General features: G+C 39.8%; 1 protein-coding gene across 1 annotated transcript; it reads right to left on the bottom strand.

Annotated features, from left to right (window-relative positions):
• Nucleotides 1-278: 278 nt before the first annotated feature.
• On the bottom strand, nucleotides 279-16,550 carry LOC148865025 (uncharacterized protein At4g14342-like; the record flags this gene model as incomplete). The annotated part of the gene is made up of 2 exons (XM_088976351.1): nucleotides 279-606; nucleotides 16,419-16,550. Coding segments are annotated over 2 exons (180 nt in total), but the record flags the coding sequence as incomplete, so codon positions are not given.
• Nucleotides 16,551-18,797: the final 2,247 nt, after the last annotated feature.

Raw genomic sequence — 18,797 nt, 5'->3', positions numbered from 1 at the left:
CTCACTGACAACACTAAGGCTGTATTTCGCTTGAAAGAAAAGAAAGCGCAAAGCGCCTGCCTATACCAGCAGCATTCTCCACAAATAAAGGGATGCCGAGCGACCAACTGAACTACTGGTTCATCACTCAATATAGTCCCAATGTCGATCCACGCACCAAACCTACTCTCTGCACCACAGCACTATGTAGTCTGTACCACAGAGATTGCCCTTTACTTTTTTTTTTTTTTTGCAAAGGAAGATATCGCCCTTTATTAAATTTCATGGAATTAGTCAACTACTATTAACTTCATCGCCTCAATAAATTCAGATTCAGTAAAAATTACCAATGTCAACTACTCAAGGTTCAGTAAAGTTTGCAATATCAGCTATAATCCTGATACAGTTTAACAGAAACCCCCGAGGCTGAACTTCACCAAGTCCCTATCTGCTGCTCCTCAAAGCAACTGTACTGAGGACAAGAAAAATATCTTACATATTAAAAAAAAAAAAAGAAAGTTCCCTACTAGAAAGAAATCAAAATCTACTAGATGCCTAATTTCAAGATGCAGCCACTACTCAATCTTCTTCTCTTTCAGGGGGAAGACCACAAGGCAATAGCATTTTCTGCACAAAGATAAAACCAAAAGCATTATATGTTTCTTGAATCTGGTTCACATTAAGCTAGGATAACATCCATATATAGACAAACATCCACATATCAAACAGACCAAGAATTTGTTGGCTCAGTTTGGAAGGAGTACAAATACAAACATGTAGAGTGCAAAACCTTACATTTTGTATTATTTTGTATGTATTTGTACTGTACATATTTGTACTTGTACTCTTTTCAAACTAAACCTGATGTATTAGCCATAGTATTAGCAGTCCTTTTAACCCATTTCACTCTCGTTTTCACATCTTTTTTATTTTTGAAGGATAAAAGGAAATTTCATTAAACTGGAAAACACAGTAATCTCAAAATGCTGGTTGTCTAGTTGACAAACCAACTTCAAAACAGAGATTACAAGAAATAATTTCTTGGAGAAGAACCACCTCTGGTTTGGTACTTCGAGGCAATTCCTCACTAACGTCCTCTCCTTCCATTCCTTATACCCCTTACAGATCAACTAAGAATCCTTATCTTCCCTCCCCCATTCCCCGTCTTCCCCTGCCCCCCAAATCACTCAATCTCGTCCATCCCCTCCTCTTCTCCTCCTTCCTCGTCCCAGCCCTTTCCTTTTTCTAAGTATTCTTCCCTCTTCTTTTTCTCTTCTCTTTTCTTCCTTTCAAACTTCTCAAATGTTATTTTTGTGAAACCTTTCCCTCCCCAAAAATCTAGGCCGAGAGACTTCCCAACCTCCACCTCCCTCTCCACCAGTTTATTAATATTTGCTTTCCCATTTTGAACTATTTCCTTGATTTCTTGATCCTTTTGTGTCTGTTCTGCTCTCTCTCTCTCTCTCTCTCTCTCTCTCTCTCTGTCCCTATCCCCAGTCTCTGAACTTCTTCCCCTTGTTTCTCTTCTTCTGAACTCTGAGTAGTGCCTACAGGCCTTCTTTTTCTCTTGGAAATCCAATTTTGTGCTCCGCCCCCTCCCTCCTCCACGTCTTCCTTTTTCTGTTATTTTCTCTCCTATCTCTTCTTCTAATCTTTTTTCTTCTTTGCCCTCCCTGTTGTTTGGAGTTTCAAGCGCTAGAATGCACTACGAGCCAGACTGACTCACCTCCTCACGTCTGTGCAAAGCCACCAGGTCGCCTGGATCATATCGTACAAATATTCTTTCTTTTCTTCCTTCTGTCACCTCTGCTATATTCTCTGTAGAGCTTAAAATTTGGCTGCCCAGAGCTCTCTTTCCTCCAACCTCCCCCAAGACCCCAACTCTTCTTCGCTGGCTTCTTGAGAGAATCCATCCTTATTGCTTTCTGTCTTCGAATTAGAGTTGGAATCCCCTTCTTTCAGCTTGTTGGAATTATCTTTTTCGAATTTCTGGGCTTCTGCTTCTTTATTTCTCTCTCCATCCGCAATCTTCTCTTCTTTGTCAATTCTTAGCAAATCTCCTTCCATTGTCAAGGATATCGCCATCCTTTTGTCTCTCTCCTCCCAGGATCTCGACCTTTCTTCCATTCTCGTATTTGGTCTCCACCCAAATCCAATCTTCTTCCTTATCCCCTCTGCAGACTTGTTTCCTGGAACTCAGGTAAACTATCTTCTTCAAAGAAGATAATGTTCTTCCGACTTTACCCCTCTTGTTCACCACTAGCCTGTTTAAGCGGTAGACTCTTTTCACACCTTGCTCCTTGTCCTCAACTGGTGACAGTTCCATTCCCCTTCTAATCGCCCCCACCCCCTTTTTGAAACAATCTCCTTATGGTCCAGACCCATCAACCTCAAGTGTCCCTTCTCCGAGAAAACTATACGTGGAGAGTGCATCTCCTCCAGGTCCTTTCTCGGTGAACTAAAAGCTTTCTTGAAAACAACCCCCTGTTTACAGACTCCCCCCACATCTTCCTTTGCAAAACAAGACCCTTCAGTTCCCAGCTGTGAAACTACCTTTTATCCCCCCCCCCGGTTTTTCCCGTGTCTCCCCTCTCTTTCTCTTGTCCTTCCGACTCCCCGACCTTTTGCTTTCCACCGTCTTTCTCCTCCCGACTTGCATTCTCAGATTTGCAGGGTAATCTATCTCCTGGATTCGGTCAGGCAAGACCATTGAATCCTCCTGAATCCAACGAAATGGGATGCAGCCTTCAATAACCAACCTCAAATCGTACCACTCTCCAGCAAAGTTTAACGCCAAACTCAGGGGTATAAGATGTATGTTCTCTACTTCGACCAAAATTCTTGCTGCTACCAGGTTTTTCAACTTAAATGTTTGGGCGTCCACTCTTCTAAAGCAGCCACAGGCATTTCCGACAGCACGAGAAGACAAGACTCTTGCTACCCACTTCTCTAATTGCCCCCACTAGTGGATTCCATCTAACCAACCTGAGCTTTAATGATTCTCTACTCAGAATTTTGTCCGCCTCCTTGCTACGAAAGATGAAGAGAAAGAAACCTGCATTTAACTTTCTCACTTGCACTTCTTTTGAACTCCATTCCAAATTGACCCATTTCGCTTTCACATCTTTTGTCAACCAGGCCTGAACATAGAGTAATTATTTGGCCTTCTCCATCCTTAATACACCGCCTATCCCTGTCAACCCTAGATTCTATACAGAAACCATTGATATTAAGCTTAATGGGCCTATTTGGCAAGTCTTTTCAGAAGATCTTTTGGGCTTTTCAAAGACTGCTAGACCAAAACATGATCTTTTTTACCATTTGGCAACAAAAGACGAGAAGCCAAAAAGACCTACATCCCAGAAAGCTCATAGAAGCCTGAAATGGCTGAAAATCAGGAAGCTTCTCATCTTTCCATGCCTAAAATCCTTGTTTTGACAGCCTGGCAGACCACGGTAGACCAGGATACTTACCAAACGATCTTGATCTTTAAAGACAAGAGCTTAAAAGCTCAGTATGTCTTTTGGCCATCCAGGCTGTCGGAAGATCTTCCCAAAAAGACTTGCCAAATGACACTGAAGTTTCTTCTAGCTGAGACTAACAAGTAAAAGTGATAGCCTTGTTAGAGTCGGCTGTACAAGGGTAGTACAGTCCTTTTATTTTTAGTTATATATGTACTGCTCAGCTGATGTGGCTCACTTAAGTGAGGGCATAATGGTAATCCTTGTATATCTTAGAAGAGTATAAATAAAAGAAGGGCCGACTAGAGGGTTTTGATTTTTCTCTCTAGTTCGGCTGTGACTTTTCTCCTTTTTCTCCTCTCTCTCTTTTCCTTCTCTTTCTTCTGATCTGAACCTATACAAACATCTAATCTGAGTGTTATCATGGTATTAGAGCCACAATAATCAGTTCATATCAGTTGTCTCCTCTCTCTGTTCTGTGCATCTCTCTAGGGTTTTGCAGAATTCTCATTGATATTTAGAGAGTTTTCCAGAAAGAAAGAAAAGGACTGGCCGTTTTCTCCTTTTGGGGGTTTCCATGCCTCCAACGAGTGCAGTCATAGTGCTTTTGTGTGGTTGGTAGAAAACCCTCTACTCGCAATTCGAAGAGGGCTGGTTTTGTGATAGTGACAGTGCAGACTTGGTACCCTCTACTCGACAGGCACATGATTTTCGAACCAAGTTATGATATGTGGCAAATTTCTTTTATATGTTGCAAAACTGAAAATATTATTCGTGAGGTGTGTTGTGAGGGTTTCTAGTGCTGACAGTAAACGGAAACAGTAGTGCTGTTGCTAAAAGTGGTGAACAGTTGTGAATATTGTTGTTGAAACAGTGGTGAAGAGTTGTGAGTGTTGCTGCTGAAACCTGGTACTAGGAACCCTAATGGTGTTCAGTCATTCGTGTGGAGTGGTGATTTATTAGGGCAGTAGAGTAGCAATTTAGTGGTACAACTTCCCACTGTTTTTTTGTGCAGTTATGAGAGACAACAATGAATACAAATCAAGTGTGATGGTGCCTTCTGATAGTCTGAATGTGCAGATGACCTCTATAAAACTGAATGGTGAGAATTATGTCCCTTGAGCTAAGTCTGTTGAAGTTTTCCTAAAAGCCAAAAAGAAAGTGAAACATGTGAGGGAAGATAAACCCTCAATTGATTCTCTGGGATATGATGAATGGGAGTAGGAGGATGCTCAAATTATGACTTGGCTGTAAAACAGCATGGATTCCAAAATTAGTGTGAACTTCATGTTTTTAGATACAACCAAGGAAGTCTGGGGTCATGCAAGAAAACTATATTCTGGCAAGATAACACTACTAGGGTTTACCAACTGTACCAAGAGTACTTCAATCTGCAACAAGGGAATCAGAGTGTTGAGGACCATTATGCCAGTATGAGAAATTTACAAAATGAGTTGAATGTTTATCATCCTCTTGCACCTGATGTCAAAATTCAGCAACAGAGAGAGCAGTTGGATGTGACCAGATTTTTAGTAGGGCTGAAATCTGATTATGAACCTGTAAGGGCACAAATATTAGGTGGATCTGCTCTCCCCTCTCTTGAGGAAGTGTTGGATTGTCTTCGGAGGATTTCAATTGGACCCACAGAGACTTCCACTATGTCAAATAGGTTTGCATTTGCAGTTATGAGAGGGGGAGGTCGTGGTGGTAGAGGAGGTCAGCATGGTCGTGGTAGTGGTGGTGGACCCATGTATGGTCGTGGTGGTGGTGGAATGTATAACCGTGGTGGTGGTCGTGTTGGAGGACGAGACTCAGGGGGAGCCCATGATAGGGGACATGATAATACTCAGAGAAGGTGTACTCATTGTGGTATGGAGGGACATACTATCAACTTTTGCTACGATCTCCATGGCCCACCTTTAACCGGGGCGAATCATGCAACTGTAAATGGTGGCAGCTCAAGATAAGAATCTCAAGTCACTAATCAGATCCCCACTACATCTACAGATGCTTCCAGAAAGGAGATGGTGAGTGTTTCACGGGATGAGTATGAGCGGTTCATTCAGGGTACATCCCAACAAAACACAACTACCCTTGCACACACAAGGTACGACTTGTCTGGCATCCACATCTTCCCATTGGATTATAGATTCTGTAGCTTCTGATCATATGACTAGAACTCTAGGTGTGTTTTCATCCATTTCTCCATCCTCCACTCCCCAATCTGTTACTCTTGCCAATGGCTCTACATCAGCCATACGTGGTGTGGTAATGTTGACACTGACTCATTATCCCTCTCCTCAGTTTTATATGTTCCCAAGTTTCCCTTTAACCTGATGTTTGTTAGTAAATTGACTCAATCTCTTAATTGCTCAATAACTTTTTACCCTTCCTCTTGTGTGTTTCAGGATCTCAAGACGGGGATGAATATTGGTGGAGGGCATGAAGCTAGCGGACTGTATTATCTTGATGGAGGTGGTTCGGAAATAGCTCTTCAGTCATCTCTCTCCCCTCATCAGTGGCATTGCAGACTTGGTCATCCGTCTCTTAGAGCTCTTCAGTTACTTGTTCCGACATTGCATCGTCTTTCTAATTTAAATTGTGAGTCGTGTTAGTTTGGGAAACATCATTGTGTCTCCTTTAGTCCTAGAGTTGATAGTCGTACATCTTGTCCTTTTTCTTTAGTTCATTCGGACATATGGGGTCCAAATAGAGTAGTGTCTTATAATGGTTACAAGTACTTTGTAATTTTTGTTGATGATTATTCAAGGATGACATGGCTTTACCTTATGAAAAAAAATAGTGAATTGTTCTCTATCTTCAAGAAATTTTATTCTGAAATTCGCAATCGATTTGGTGTACATATTAAAATTCTTCGTTTTGATAATGGCCGCGAGTATTTCTCCACACATTTTCAAGAATATTTGGAACAACGTGGCATTATCCATCAAACCTCATGTACCTACACCCCTCAACAAAATGGGGTGGTTGAAAGAAAGAACCATCACCTTTTGGAAACTACCTGGTCCCTCTTACATCAGATGAATGTCCCTAAACCCTTTTGGAGTGATGTTGTACTTATATCTTGCTTTCTTATTAACCACATGTCCTTGTCTATCCTTGAAGGTCAGTCTCCTTTCTCTGTTATGTTTCCCACGTTATCTCCTTTAACCCTTACTCCCAAAGTTTTTGGAGTGTCTTTCGTTCATAATCTTGGGCCTGGAATGGACAAGTTAGATGCTAGATCCACTAAGTGTGTCTTTCTTGGCTATTCCAGGACTCAAAAAGGGTATAAGTGTTATAACCCTCGTTCTCGGCGTTATTTTGTGTGTTCTGATGTTACATTTTTTAGTATGTTCCTTTCCTCTCCAAGTCGGATACTTCTTCTCCTCTATTGCCATCACCCCCTCTTCCAGTTCCTGTTGAGGATCCCAATCCTCTTGTTCCGATCGTGACCTAGTCTTCGCCTCCAGTGCAGCTACCTGAGAGAGGACTACCTATCCGACAAGTGTATACACATCGTCAGGCACCGGCTCCTCCTGGTAAGCATGTGGTTGGCTGTAAGTGGGTGTACACGGTTAAATACTTACCTGATGGAAGTGTTGAACAGTTGAAAGCTCGATTAGTTGCCCAAGGTTATTCACAGCTGTACGGTATTGATTACACAGACACCTTCTCTCCGGTTGCCAAAATTGGGTTAGTTCGTGTTCTGATTTCTCTTGCTGCTATGTTTGATTGGCCCTTGTTTCAGCTTGACATCAAGAATGCTTTTTTACATAGTGATCTTCTTGAAGAGGTGTACATGGAGCAACCACCAGGGTTTGTTGCTCAGGGGGAGGGTGAGAAGGTCTATAGACTTAAGAAGGCTATTTATGGACTTAAACAATCTCGTCGTGCATGGTTTGGGAGATTTAGTGAAGTGGTGAAGAAGTTTGGAATGAAACAGTGTCAGGTTGACCATTCCATATTCAGCTATGAATCAAATGCTGGGAAGATTCTCTTGGTAGTATATGTAGATGACATTGTTATCACAGGCAGTGACAGACCAGGAATTGACAGGTTGATGACTTACTTGCATGATCACTTCCAGAGAAAGGATCTTGACAAATTAAGATACTTCCTAGGGATAGAGGTTGCAAGGTCCAAGAATGGTATTAATTTGTGCCAAAAGAAATATGTTATTGATTTGCTAGAAGAAACATGGTTGTTGGGTGTCAAACCAGCTGAAACACCTATGGAACTGAATGCTAGATTGGGTAGTGATACAGGTGAGGAACTTGAGGATCCGAGAAGGTACAGAAGGCTAGTGGGTAAGTTTAATTACCTAACCATCACTCGACCTGATATCTCATTTGCGGTCAGTGTAGTGGGTCAATTTATGTAGAATTCTAGAATCCCACTAGGAGGCAGTCCTAAGGATTGTGAGATATTTGAAGGGTGCTCCAAGTTGTGGTTTGTTGTATAAGAGTGGAGGAAGTCTTGAGATAGAGGGATACACGGATGATGATTGGGTCGGGTCCATATCTGACAAAAGGTCCACTACAGAGTATTGCACTTTTCTTGGTGGGAACTTAGTGACATGGAAAAGTAAGAAGCAGACAGTGGTAGCAAGAAGCAGTGCAGAAGTTGAATATAGAGCCATGGCTCACACAACATGTGAACTGGTGTGGTTGAAGCATCTACTAGAGGAGATGGGATACTCGATTGACACTCCTATGAAGTTATACTATAATAACCAAGTTGCAGTTCATATCTCCTCTAATCCAGTGTTTCACGAAAGGGCGAAGCACATAGAAGTGGATTGCCACTTTGTACGTGAGAAGGTGCTTAGTGGAGTGATAAGTACAACATATGTGAACACAGGAAATCAATGGGCAGACCTGTTTACCAAAGGGTTGAATCGAGGAAGAGTGGATTACATATGTAACAAGCTGAGACTATATGACATATACTCACCAGCTTGAGGGGGAGTGTTAGGGTCAGCTGTACAAGGGTAGTACAGTCCTTTTATGTTTAGTTATATATGTACTGCTGAGCTGATGTGGCTCTCACTTAAGTGAGAGCACAATGGTAATCCTTGTATATCTTAGAAGAGTATAAATAAAAGAAGGGCCGACTAGAGGGTTTTGATTTTTCTCTCGAGTTTGGCTGTGACTTTTCTCCTTTTTCTTCTCTTTCTTCTTCTCCTTTTCTCTCTCTTTTCCTTCTCTTTCTTCTGATCTGAACCTATACGAACATCTAATGTGAGTGTTATCAAGCCTTATTTGTGGAAGTACTTGCTTTCCAGAATAATGTCCAAGTTGGTTTATAAAACATTGAAATGAAGTGAAGCAACTGTTGAAATAACTTAGTTTATTTTAAGTTTAGTGCCGCAAGGGCACCTTTGTAACTTTAGCTTTTCTTTTTTCTGTATGGTCACCCTAGTATATATACTATATAAATTGGCGCCACCAGCTGGCTTTTTGCCACTTACAATTCTGTCTCTTTTCTCTCTTCTCCCTTCTCCTCCTTCTCTTCTCTCTGTTCTGGAATCACACCATCTCAGCACCAAGAAAACATGGTATCAGAGCGGCAGATCCAATCTTAGGACCAGGGCGGCGCTTCTTTCCTTTTTTGTCTATTGGTGATGGAACCAAAGAACAAGATCTCTGGTGGACATGTGAGGAAGCTCACTGCAAGACTGTTCCTCTTTCTTGGTCGTGAGCCCAAAAACTATGAAAAAAAAAAAATCGAATGCTGTGATTTTTCTTTTTAGTTTTTCCATCCTCAGTTTGTGGATCGAACTGATCCTTTTTTTGTACCTAGATGTATGGATTATGTGGGTCTAATGACCTACGGCTGGTGTGAGAGTGTTTTCTCTCATTTTACGTGGATCGAGTGATCTTTGTTATGCCCCAAAAGGTGTTATATACTTCAAGACTACAGATCTGTAACTGCTGTGACAGCAGTTTATTTCCTTCTTCTATTCATATTGAACCTAAGTTACCGTGTGAAAGCTGTTTTGTTGCTGGAGGGAATGGTCAGATCTGTTCTTTGATAGTCCTTACACATCTGAAATGGTGTGTGATCAGTCTGAAAGGGTTCAGTATGGCCGAAATCTGAGAATAGTAATGGTGTGGGACCAACTGTGATTTCCTTGTGTGAGAACAAGTTCTCTTTGTGTCCAGAAGTGTAGCTGAACTGAAAACTTGATCAGATTGCTGCAACCTGTTTTTTTACTGTAATGTGGATCTAAACTGAACTGAAAACTTGTTCTCTAGCTGGTTTGTGACTAATCTGATTTAGCTTCTATGTCTTTAGAAGATTCTGGTATGTTTGGTGTTACCTCTAGTCAGAGTAGGATGAGCGGAGGTTTTGACATGAGTTTTCCCATGGCAGTGATTCCCTTTGATGGCCTTAATTATTTAGAATGGTCAAGGGGAATCAATCTTTACAAAACTGCAAGGGAAAAAGCAGGGTATATCAATGGCAGAATTAAAGAACCCCAGTTTAGTGGCGTGGAACATGATAGGTGGGACCAGGAAAACAGCATGGTGATGTCATGGCTGTGGTTGCCTATGCTGCCACAAGTGAGAAAGACCTTCATGTGGGCAGAAACAGCTCATGAGATATGGGAACAGACACAGTCTACATACTCCGAACAACATTATGCTAAAATATATCAGTTGCAGGCTGCCTCCTCAACTTGTAAACAGGGGGAGAGGAGTCTCTCCGTCTACTATTCAGACCTGACTTTTGTTTGGAAGGAACTCAATCACTATCAGAATATAAACTGGAAGTGTGATGCAGATGCCAAAGCATACAAGTCTTTGGTTTCACAGCAACGAGTGTTTGCCTTTCCCTTAGGGCCGAATCCCATATATGAATCTATCAGGGTTCAGATATCGGGGGTAAAGACCTCCCATCCGTACAAGAAGTATATGCTTTAGTGCAGTCAGAAGAGAGCAAACAGAATGTGATGAATAATCCTGAGGGAGAAAATGTGGCTTTAGCAGCTAAAGGGAATATTGCTACAGGTGGTGGAAATTCCTTCTCAAGAAGGGTGACTTCCAGAAGAAAGGTGATGACAGATAAATTATGGTGTGCACACTATCAAAAGTCTAGGCATACTCGGGAGACATGTTGGGAGCTTCACGGGAAACCAAAGTGGGCTCAGAAAATGAGTAAAAAGCTGGATCAGAATAAGAAGCCAAGACAGCAAGGTCAGAGAAAGTTTAATGCAACGAATTTAGCTTCTCAAGAGCCCCAATCATCTACCACCACTATGAGTCCTTCCGGGACTGATCCGAGGGAAGATATCATTAATTCTTTCCGTGATCATTTAAGGTTGTATGGGAGGGCAATTCGCCAGATGGATTCTGCTTCTCCACCCTCGACTTCCTTTGCATCTACATCAAGTAACGGCAATTCTGCCACAACTTTCCATGTGTCCTCTCATCCCTCAGACTCCCCTCGGATAATAGATTCTAGAGCCTTGAACCATGTGACGGGTAAGTCCAATTGTTTTTAATCTTATCATCTATTATCTGGTCGGGACAAGGTGAGACTTGTTGATGGTTCTTTCTCCACCATAGCTGGTCAATGAACCATCTCCCTTCCTCTTGAACTCACCCTCTTTGATGTTCTACATGTTCCTAAACTGTCCATAAATTTGTTCTCAGTTAGTAGTATAACAAATTCATTGAACTGCTCAGTAACCTTTTTTCCTTCCTTTTGTATGATACAGGATTTGGCCTTGGGAAAGATGATTGGTAGAGGTCATATGGTAGGTGGTCTTTACATGCTTGAGAATAAAGCTTGTCTTGCAGCTATTGAGTCTAAGAGTTTGTCTAATAAGAGTCAAGTCCTTTTATGGCACAGTTGTTTGGGTCATTTATCTTTTGAGTCATTGAAAGTTTTGTTATCGTATTTATTTAAATCAGTGTCAATGTCGGATTTCACATGTCAAACTTGTCAGTTGAGCAAACATTGTAGAAATCACTTAAAATCAAGAAATAATAAATCTGATTTTCCTTTCCATATTGTGTATTCTGATGTTTGGGGCACTGTTACTTTAACAACCTAGTCTGGCTATAGATATTTCATTACACTTATTGATGACTACTCTCGATATACATGGGTGTGCCCTATGCGGTCCAGAGACGAAGTACCAAAAATCATTAAAGATTTCCAACGCTTGATATTCACTCAATTTCAAACGGAAATCCAAATTTTCCAATCAGACAATACCAAAGAATATTTCCATAGTGATTTCACGAAGTTCTTTGCTTCATGCGGATCCATACACCGTAGCTTTTGTGCTAGAACCCCCAACAAAATGGTGGTGTTGAAAGAAAGAACCCCCAACACATGAATGTTCCTAAACGTTTCTGGTTGGATGTTGTGTTATGTGATGCCTATCTCATCGACCGTATGCCATCTCGCTTGTTAGGGTACATGCCCCCCCATCAGCTTCTTTTTCCCAAGGCTCCACTCTTCTTTATTCCTATCTGTGTGTTTCATTGTCGTTTCATTCAGGACCTTTCTCTTACTCGTGGAAAACTTGATCCTCGTACCATTCCGTGTGTCTTCTTGGGTTATCCTTCTTCCCAAAAGGGCTATCAATGTTTTGACCCCATTTCCAAGAAGTACTATGTCTCTATGGATGTGCCTTTCTTTGAAGGTGATCGTTTTTCCCCAATTTCTCCTCAAGGGGAGAGTAAGGTGGAGGAGAAATCAGTTCAGGTTCAGGTTCAAGTCTTCTTCCTTTGCCTGACCCTCCTCCATTCCATGTTTTACGTCGTCACAAGAGCCAGCTAAATTCGAGAGCTGTGAAGCAACTTGAAACCGTACCACCAACATCATCAAATTCACCGGGGACAAATCATATCCAACCATGTACTATCATCCCTATTGATGTTCCTAATTCTCTTGCCATAGAAATTCCATTTGGTGATGACCTTGACATTCCTATTGCAAAAAGGAAGGGAGTTAGGTCTTGTACCACCAAGTATCCTATTACCCATTTTGTTACCTATGAGAACATCTCACCCTCCTTTCGTGCTTTCATTTCTTCCATTGACAGTGTCATTATCCCAAAAAATGTGGCAGAAGCTCTCTTAGTACCTGAATGGACAGATGTAGTGAAATAAGAGATAAATGCCCTACATAAAATTGTACGTGGGAATTAGTGGATCTTCCTAAGGGTAAGGAACCGGTAGGGTGCAAGTGGGTGTTCACAGTGAAACACAAGGCTGATGGCACAATAGAAAAGTACAAGGTTAAGTTGGTGACAAAAGGGTTTATCCAGGTATATGGTGTAAATTATACAAAGACATTTGCCCCAATAGCCAAGATGAACTCCATTAGAGTCATTTTCTCCCTTGCGGCAAATCTTGATTGGGATCGTCATCAGCTAGACATTAAAAACGCCTTTTTGAATGGAGGCCTTGAGGAAGAGGTATACATGGTTCAACCTCCTGGCTTTAGTGCCTTAGGCAAAGAGTAGAAAGTGTGCAGACTAAAGAAGTCTTTGTATGGTCCGAAGCAATCACCGAGAGCCTGGTTCAACAAGTTTCATCTGGCTATACAACAGATTGGCTGCAAACAATGTCAGACTGACCATACTCTATTTGTGAAAAGAGGGGAAGGAAAAATTGTAGCCTTGATAGTGTATGTTGATGACATAGTGATCACAGGTGATTGGAAGGCTGAAATTCAGAGACAAAAATACTTTTTAGCCACTCAATTTGAGGTGAAGGATCTAGGTCCCCTTTCATATTTCCTTGGAATTGAAGTGGCCCGCTCTCAAAAAGGGATCTTCATTTCTTAGAGGAAATACATCCTAGATCTGTTACAGGATACAAGAAAACTAGGGGTTAATCTCTAGCCAACTCTCCCATTGATCCAAATCACTGATTGGGTGACTGTTGTGGTGAAGTTGTCAAAGATGTAAAACAATTCCAGAGGCTTGTGGGAAGGCTCCTATATTTGTCCATGACCAGGCCAGACATTGCTTATGCAGTAGGTGTTCTTAGTCAGTTCATGCATGCTCCTAAGATCACACACTTACAGGCAACATAAAGAATACTTAGATACCTAAAGAGGTTTCCTGGAGCTAGTTTGTTACACCAAAAGAATGGTCATTTGAAGATTGAAGTATATACGGATGTTGATTGGCCTGGATCAGTTGATGACAGAAAGTCTACAAGTGGGTATTGTTCCTTTGTGGGAGGAAACCTAGTCACATAGAGAAGCAAAAAACAAAATGTGGTGGCTAGGTCTAATGCTGAAACTGAATATAGAGAAATGTCCCATGGGGTGTCTGAAGGCATGTGGATAAAGAATTTGTTGAACGAACTAGGTTTTCCTGTTGATGGCCCTATGTCCTTGTATTGTGATAACAAGGTTGCCTATTCTTCATGATAGAACTAAGCATATAGAGGCTGACAAACACTTCATTAGAGAGAAAATTGTTAATGGGGAAGTGTGCACCCCATATGTGAGTTCCAAAGCGCAACTGGTAGATATATTTACAAAAGGCTTACATCACTCGCGGCACGATGATTTATGTGACAAGTTGGACATGATTGATATCTATGTCCCAACTTGAGGGGGAGTGTTGAAATAACTTAGTTTATTTTAAGTTTAGTGTCGTAAGGGCACCTTTGTAATTTTATCTTTTCTTTTTTTTTTTGTATGGTCACCCTAGTATATATACTAAATAAACCGGCGCCGCCAATTGATAGCTTATTTTAAGTTTAGTGTCGTAAGGGCACCTTTGTAATTTTATCTTTTCTTTTTTTTGTATAGTCACCCTAGTATATATACTAAATAAACTGGCACCGCCAATTGACTTTTTGCCTCTTTCAATTCTGTCTCTCTTCTCCCTTCTCCTTCTCTTCTCTCTATTCTGGAATCACACCATCTCAGCACCAAGAAAATAGCAACCATGAAGGGAAAGTATCATGTCAAGGTTTTAAATTCTGATTTCTTTTCCACAAGGTTTCAAAATTGGAGTTTCAGGTATTTCCATACTAAGATAATGACAAAAATATTTGGTATTTGTGATCTCAGTTCCTAATTTTTTGGATTTTCCACTATTTCATCACCATCTTCTAAGTTTGACATATATTTTTCTCTGTTTCCATCAAATTTTGTGGGATAATATTCTCCACAGATCTCCAGAATCCTCAATTCCCAAAATTTTTCTTTTTAAGCTTTAAGTCTTGGTCATTTCTCAATTTCCATCATCTAAAAAGAACATTACCCAATGTTCGTCCTAGCTATCTGGGGTCACAACAGAATGGGTAATGCACTCGAGGATAATTGTTTCTTGGGCCAATAACAGAATGGGCTTGTGGAAACACAGAGATATGTTGATAACCACTCTGTCATTGGGAGAGGAGATCAGCTAATGGGCTGGCAGATCTAGCAAAACAAGGGGTGCATAGGGATCAATTATTTTTGGCTCAATTGCAATTCTGCTTTGCTTTTGAGAAAGCATCTCGCACCTCTTTGTGGGAAACTTTGAGCTGTATCCTTTGATAGCTTGAGACTAACCTTAATAAATTACTTATTTTTACTTATCAAAAAAATTGGAGTCCAATTTGGGTGGATTCCTAGATCAGCAAATTACCTTGCTTATGGGGTATCTAGAAAGCAAATGTTTTGGGGAACTAACCATCAACCCCACCCACAGATACTGACATGAATCTGAATGCAAATACAGCAGGTTCAGGAATGCACATGCACATGTACACACACACATCCAAAACAAGAAGAACCAGCAGTACAGGGCATGAACCTATTTTAGCAATTTTTTCCTGGGACCTTTAGGAGTGGGAGACTCCATAAGAGCTGAATTGCTAGCTGTTCTACAAAAATTAGGGCTGGGAAAATCACTGAGACTAAGAAACCTAGTGGTGGAAGTAGATTCAAAGGTTGTAGTCATCTGGTTAAGGAATAACAACCAGGATTCATGGTAATACTAACATGTCCTGAGGGTAATCAAGTGTTTCTCTGGAGAATTGCCTACTACTGTTCCATGGGTGCTAAGATCAACAAACAGCTTGTCTAATGCAATGGCTAAGGAGTCGATAGAACATACTTCTTTTGGGGAAATTTAGTACAGTAATGTAAATGAATTTTGGGCTTGTGTAGCCATGGCTAGCCCAACTGGAAATCCAAGCAATCTGTTTTAAATATAACTATTTTTTGTTCAAAATAATAAAATTCCCAACTGTCATCAATAAATTAACAGCAGAAATAGTAGAATACCATGGACATGTGAGGGATGTATGTATCATAAGATGCATATAGAACAACTCTTAGGGGCTGTTCGATAATTGGATGAAGTTGCTGAATGGAAAGAATTATTGCTTTGCCTTTTAGTGGATAAGATAATTAAGTAATAAAATATTCAAAGGTATATTAGTCTACCCAACTTCAGCTTCAGGCTTCAGCCATTAAGGAGCCCATAACCTCCTTCAAGACTTGTTCACTATGGCTGTGTTTGGTGAGAGCACAAATGCAGAACCAAAGCAAATTTGCTCTCCAGTTCAGTTTTGCAGGCGTTTCGAAAGATAAGAATACATATTTTTTTACTGAAAATGAAAGTGAATTTGTTTTTTCAACTGTTTTTTCATTCAAAATGAGAGCAAAGTTGCTTCCAAAACTTTCCACTGAAAATTGGTAAATGTAAAATAGGTTGGATCCAGCCTTGAGATTCATGCTTTCACTCTCACATCCAAATAACAAACTGTAAATTTATGTGTGCAAAATCAAAACAGGTTTACATCTTTCTGAACAAATTTTCATTCACATCAGTGCATTCACTTTTTGCACTCTTACCAAACACAGCCAATAGCAATAAGCTTTCCAGTTCAGCCACTTCAGCTGTTATCAAATGACCTCTTAAAGATTAAGCATGAGCATGAAGTAATAGCAGATTAGCAATGAAAATAAACAAGTTGTTTTATTCATGATAAGAACAGATACCTGCATAAAATTGTAGCGTTCTCTTCCTATTGATTCATTTTCTGCAATTGCAAAATAAGCAAGTATAGGATAATGACCAATATATGATGCATAGCTGTCACGTTGGATGTATAGTACAGAAGATGAAAGCCACCATTGCCAAATTTACACTGGAGAATTATGTTACTTAAGATCACAAAAACACAAACAAAGGATTAAAACAATATCACATCCACAAGTAGATGACGGAGTGTGTGTCACAAAGTTTTACCAATAGTAAAACTTAAACTTGTCAAAAGAATAGGTAAAATTTACACTGAGACATAAAATCAAGTCAATCAACAAACAAACAAACAAATGATAAATATGCATCAGCATCAATGATAGTGTGCCACAAAGTTTAGGCTTTAATGTGCCAAATCATTATTAGTTCAATTACGCTGCATTTGGGTTATATTTTTCATTAACATAGGATAAAAGAAGCTAACCTATATACATAATTACATGGTGTAGTAGTAGCATATTAGAGGACTCAAAAGTTGATATCCTATAGGTGCTTGAACTCTAATTTTTTTTTTCTTTCATTAAGAAAGACATACAATAGATGAGAACAATATGAACTACTAAAATTCAGGACCAAAGAAAGAATATCCTTGCAATTTTGCTGATTCCATTCCAAGGACAACTATTCCTCACAGAAAATGCAGTATAAGCACTCCGTGCATGAATTCTAGCATGCCATGAAAGGGGATAAATCCAGAAAATATATCCACCGTTGCTAAAACCTCTAATTTGGAAATTGACTAGAACAACCAAACATCACCAAACAGCCTCACAAAGTAAATCAATACTTTCACCCTCATAATAAACCAAGCGATGAGAGATTGATCCTTTTTTTTAATTCTCACACAGAGCACGAGTTGACTACATTTCTCCAAATTGAATGTTCTATCTTCCAATTATCCACTACACCATATACTTTCCACCTAATGATGAGTTATCTTGCAGGAGAAAACCAATTGAACTGTCAGGGCCTTTGAGGAGAATGAATTCCAGGAAATGATTCATAGAATGAACATAGATAAAGCCCCAGATCCCATTAAATTCACTTAAGGATTCTTCCAAGATTCTTGAGATATGATCTTGGCTGACTAGGTTGGATACCCTAAAAATATCAAGACGAAGTTATTAACAAAACTATGAAGGCACCTTAACTGCACTTATCCCCAAAAAGGACAAAGCCACCTTAATTGCACCTGGTTTTTTATTGGAATAGTTGCACCTGAATTTGATTAGAAGTATATATAGATTGTTTCCAATAATCGCAATCAATAGGCTTAACATGTTTATCTTTCCTGCTTAAGGTGCCTTTTATTAAGGGTAAATGGATTCTAGATCAAATTCTCATTGCTAACGAGTGTTAACATCTAGAGGGTACCCTACAAAGGATAAACTAATGATCAATATAAATATACTCTACCTTTTCTCCAAAAAAAAATGGTATTAATGTAATGATCAATATAAATTTACTTTACCTTTTCTCAAAAAAATAAAAGGTATTAATGATCAATATAAGTATACTTTACCTTTTCTCAAAAAAAAATGGTATTAATGATCAATATAAATATACTTTAATAATGATCAATATAAATATGCTTTACCTTTTCTCAAGAAAAAAAGGTATTAATGATCAATATAAATATACTTTACCTTTTCTCAAAAAAAAAAAAAAGATTGAGTATCATCTATTGGCATCAAATTAATAGGTCTTCAAAAGGATTCTTTCTACCCAAAAGAGTTTTTTTTTGGATTATTGAAATAATTTTATTAATCAGCAATAGACAATGGTACAAAGTCCCCAAGGAAAGGCACGAGTTGCAACCTCTCCAGGCTAGTTAAGTACAGCTTTCCAGATTAATAACAACTTACAAAGAAGCACAAAAAATGTCTTCCCTAAAGCATCTTTTGATTTCTTTAGTTTTGCTTAAGAGGGAATGGTATTCAACTATAACAAAGAATATTTAGGTACATTACTAGGTACAAACCAATGTTTTAAAACACAGAGGTGTGATGCGAAGCGTTCTACTACCTAGAGGCATGAGGTGTAGTTTAGAATGCAAGAGGCGTAAGCCTCCTGAGCACAAGCCACCTTAAGAGGAGGGAGGTTAGGAGGAGGAAGGGGAGGAGGAAGAGGAAAGGGGGGATTTCACTTTTTCTTTATTTTTAATAAAAATCTTTTATATTAAGAAGAATAAAGATGCATAACATTAGTTGAAAGGGGGGGTCTTGTCGAAGCGGAGGCAAAAGAGTGAAATTCAGACTTTTCTTCAGGGCTGCATACCTTATGGCACACAATAATCAAAACAGGTATAGCATACACTGCAACAATGAGATGGAAGA

Source organism: Nelumbo lutea, chromosome 3 (genome assembly GCF_056320005.1).
Source record: "Nelumbo lutea isolate HS-2025 chromosome 3, American lotus-T2T, whole genome shotgun sequence".
NCBI lineage: Eukaryota > Viridiplantae > Streptophyta > Magnoliopsida > Proteales > Nelumbonaceae > Nelumbo > Nelumbo lutea.
Note: the sequence above shows the minus strand (reverse complement) of the source record. Positions and strands in the feature narration are given on the sequence as shown.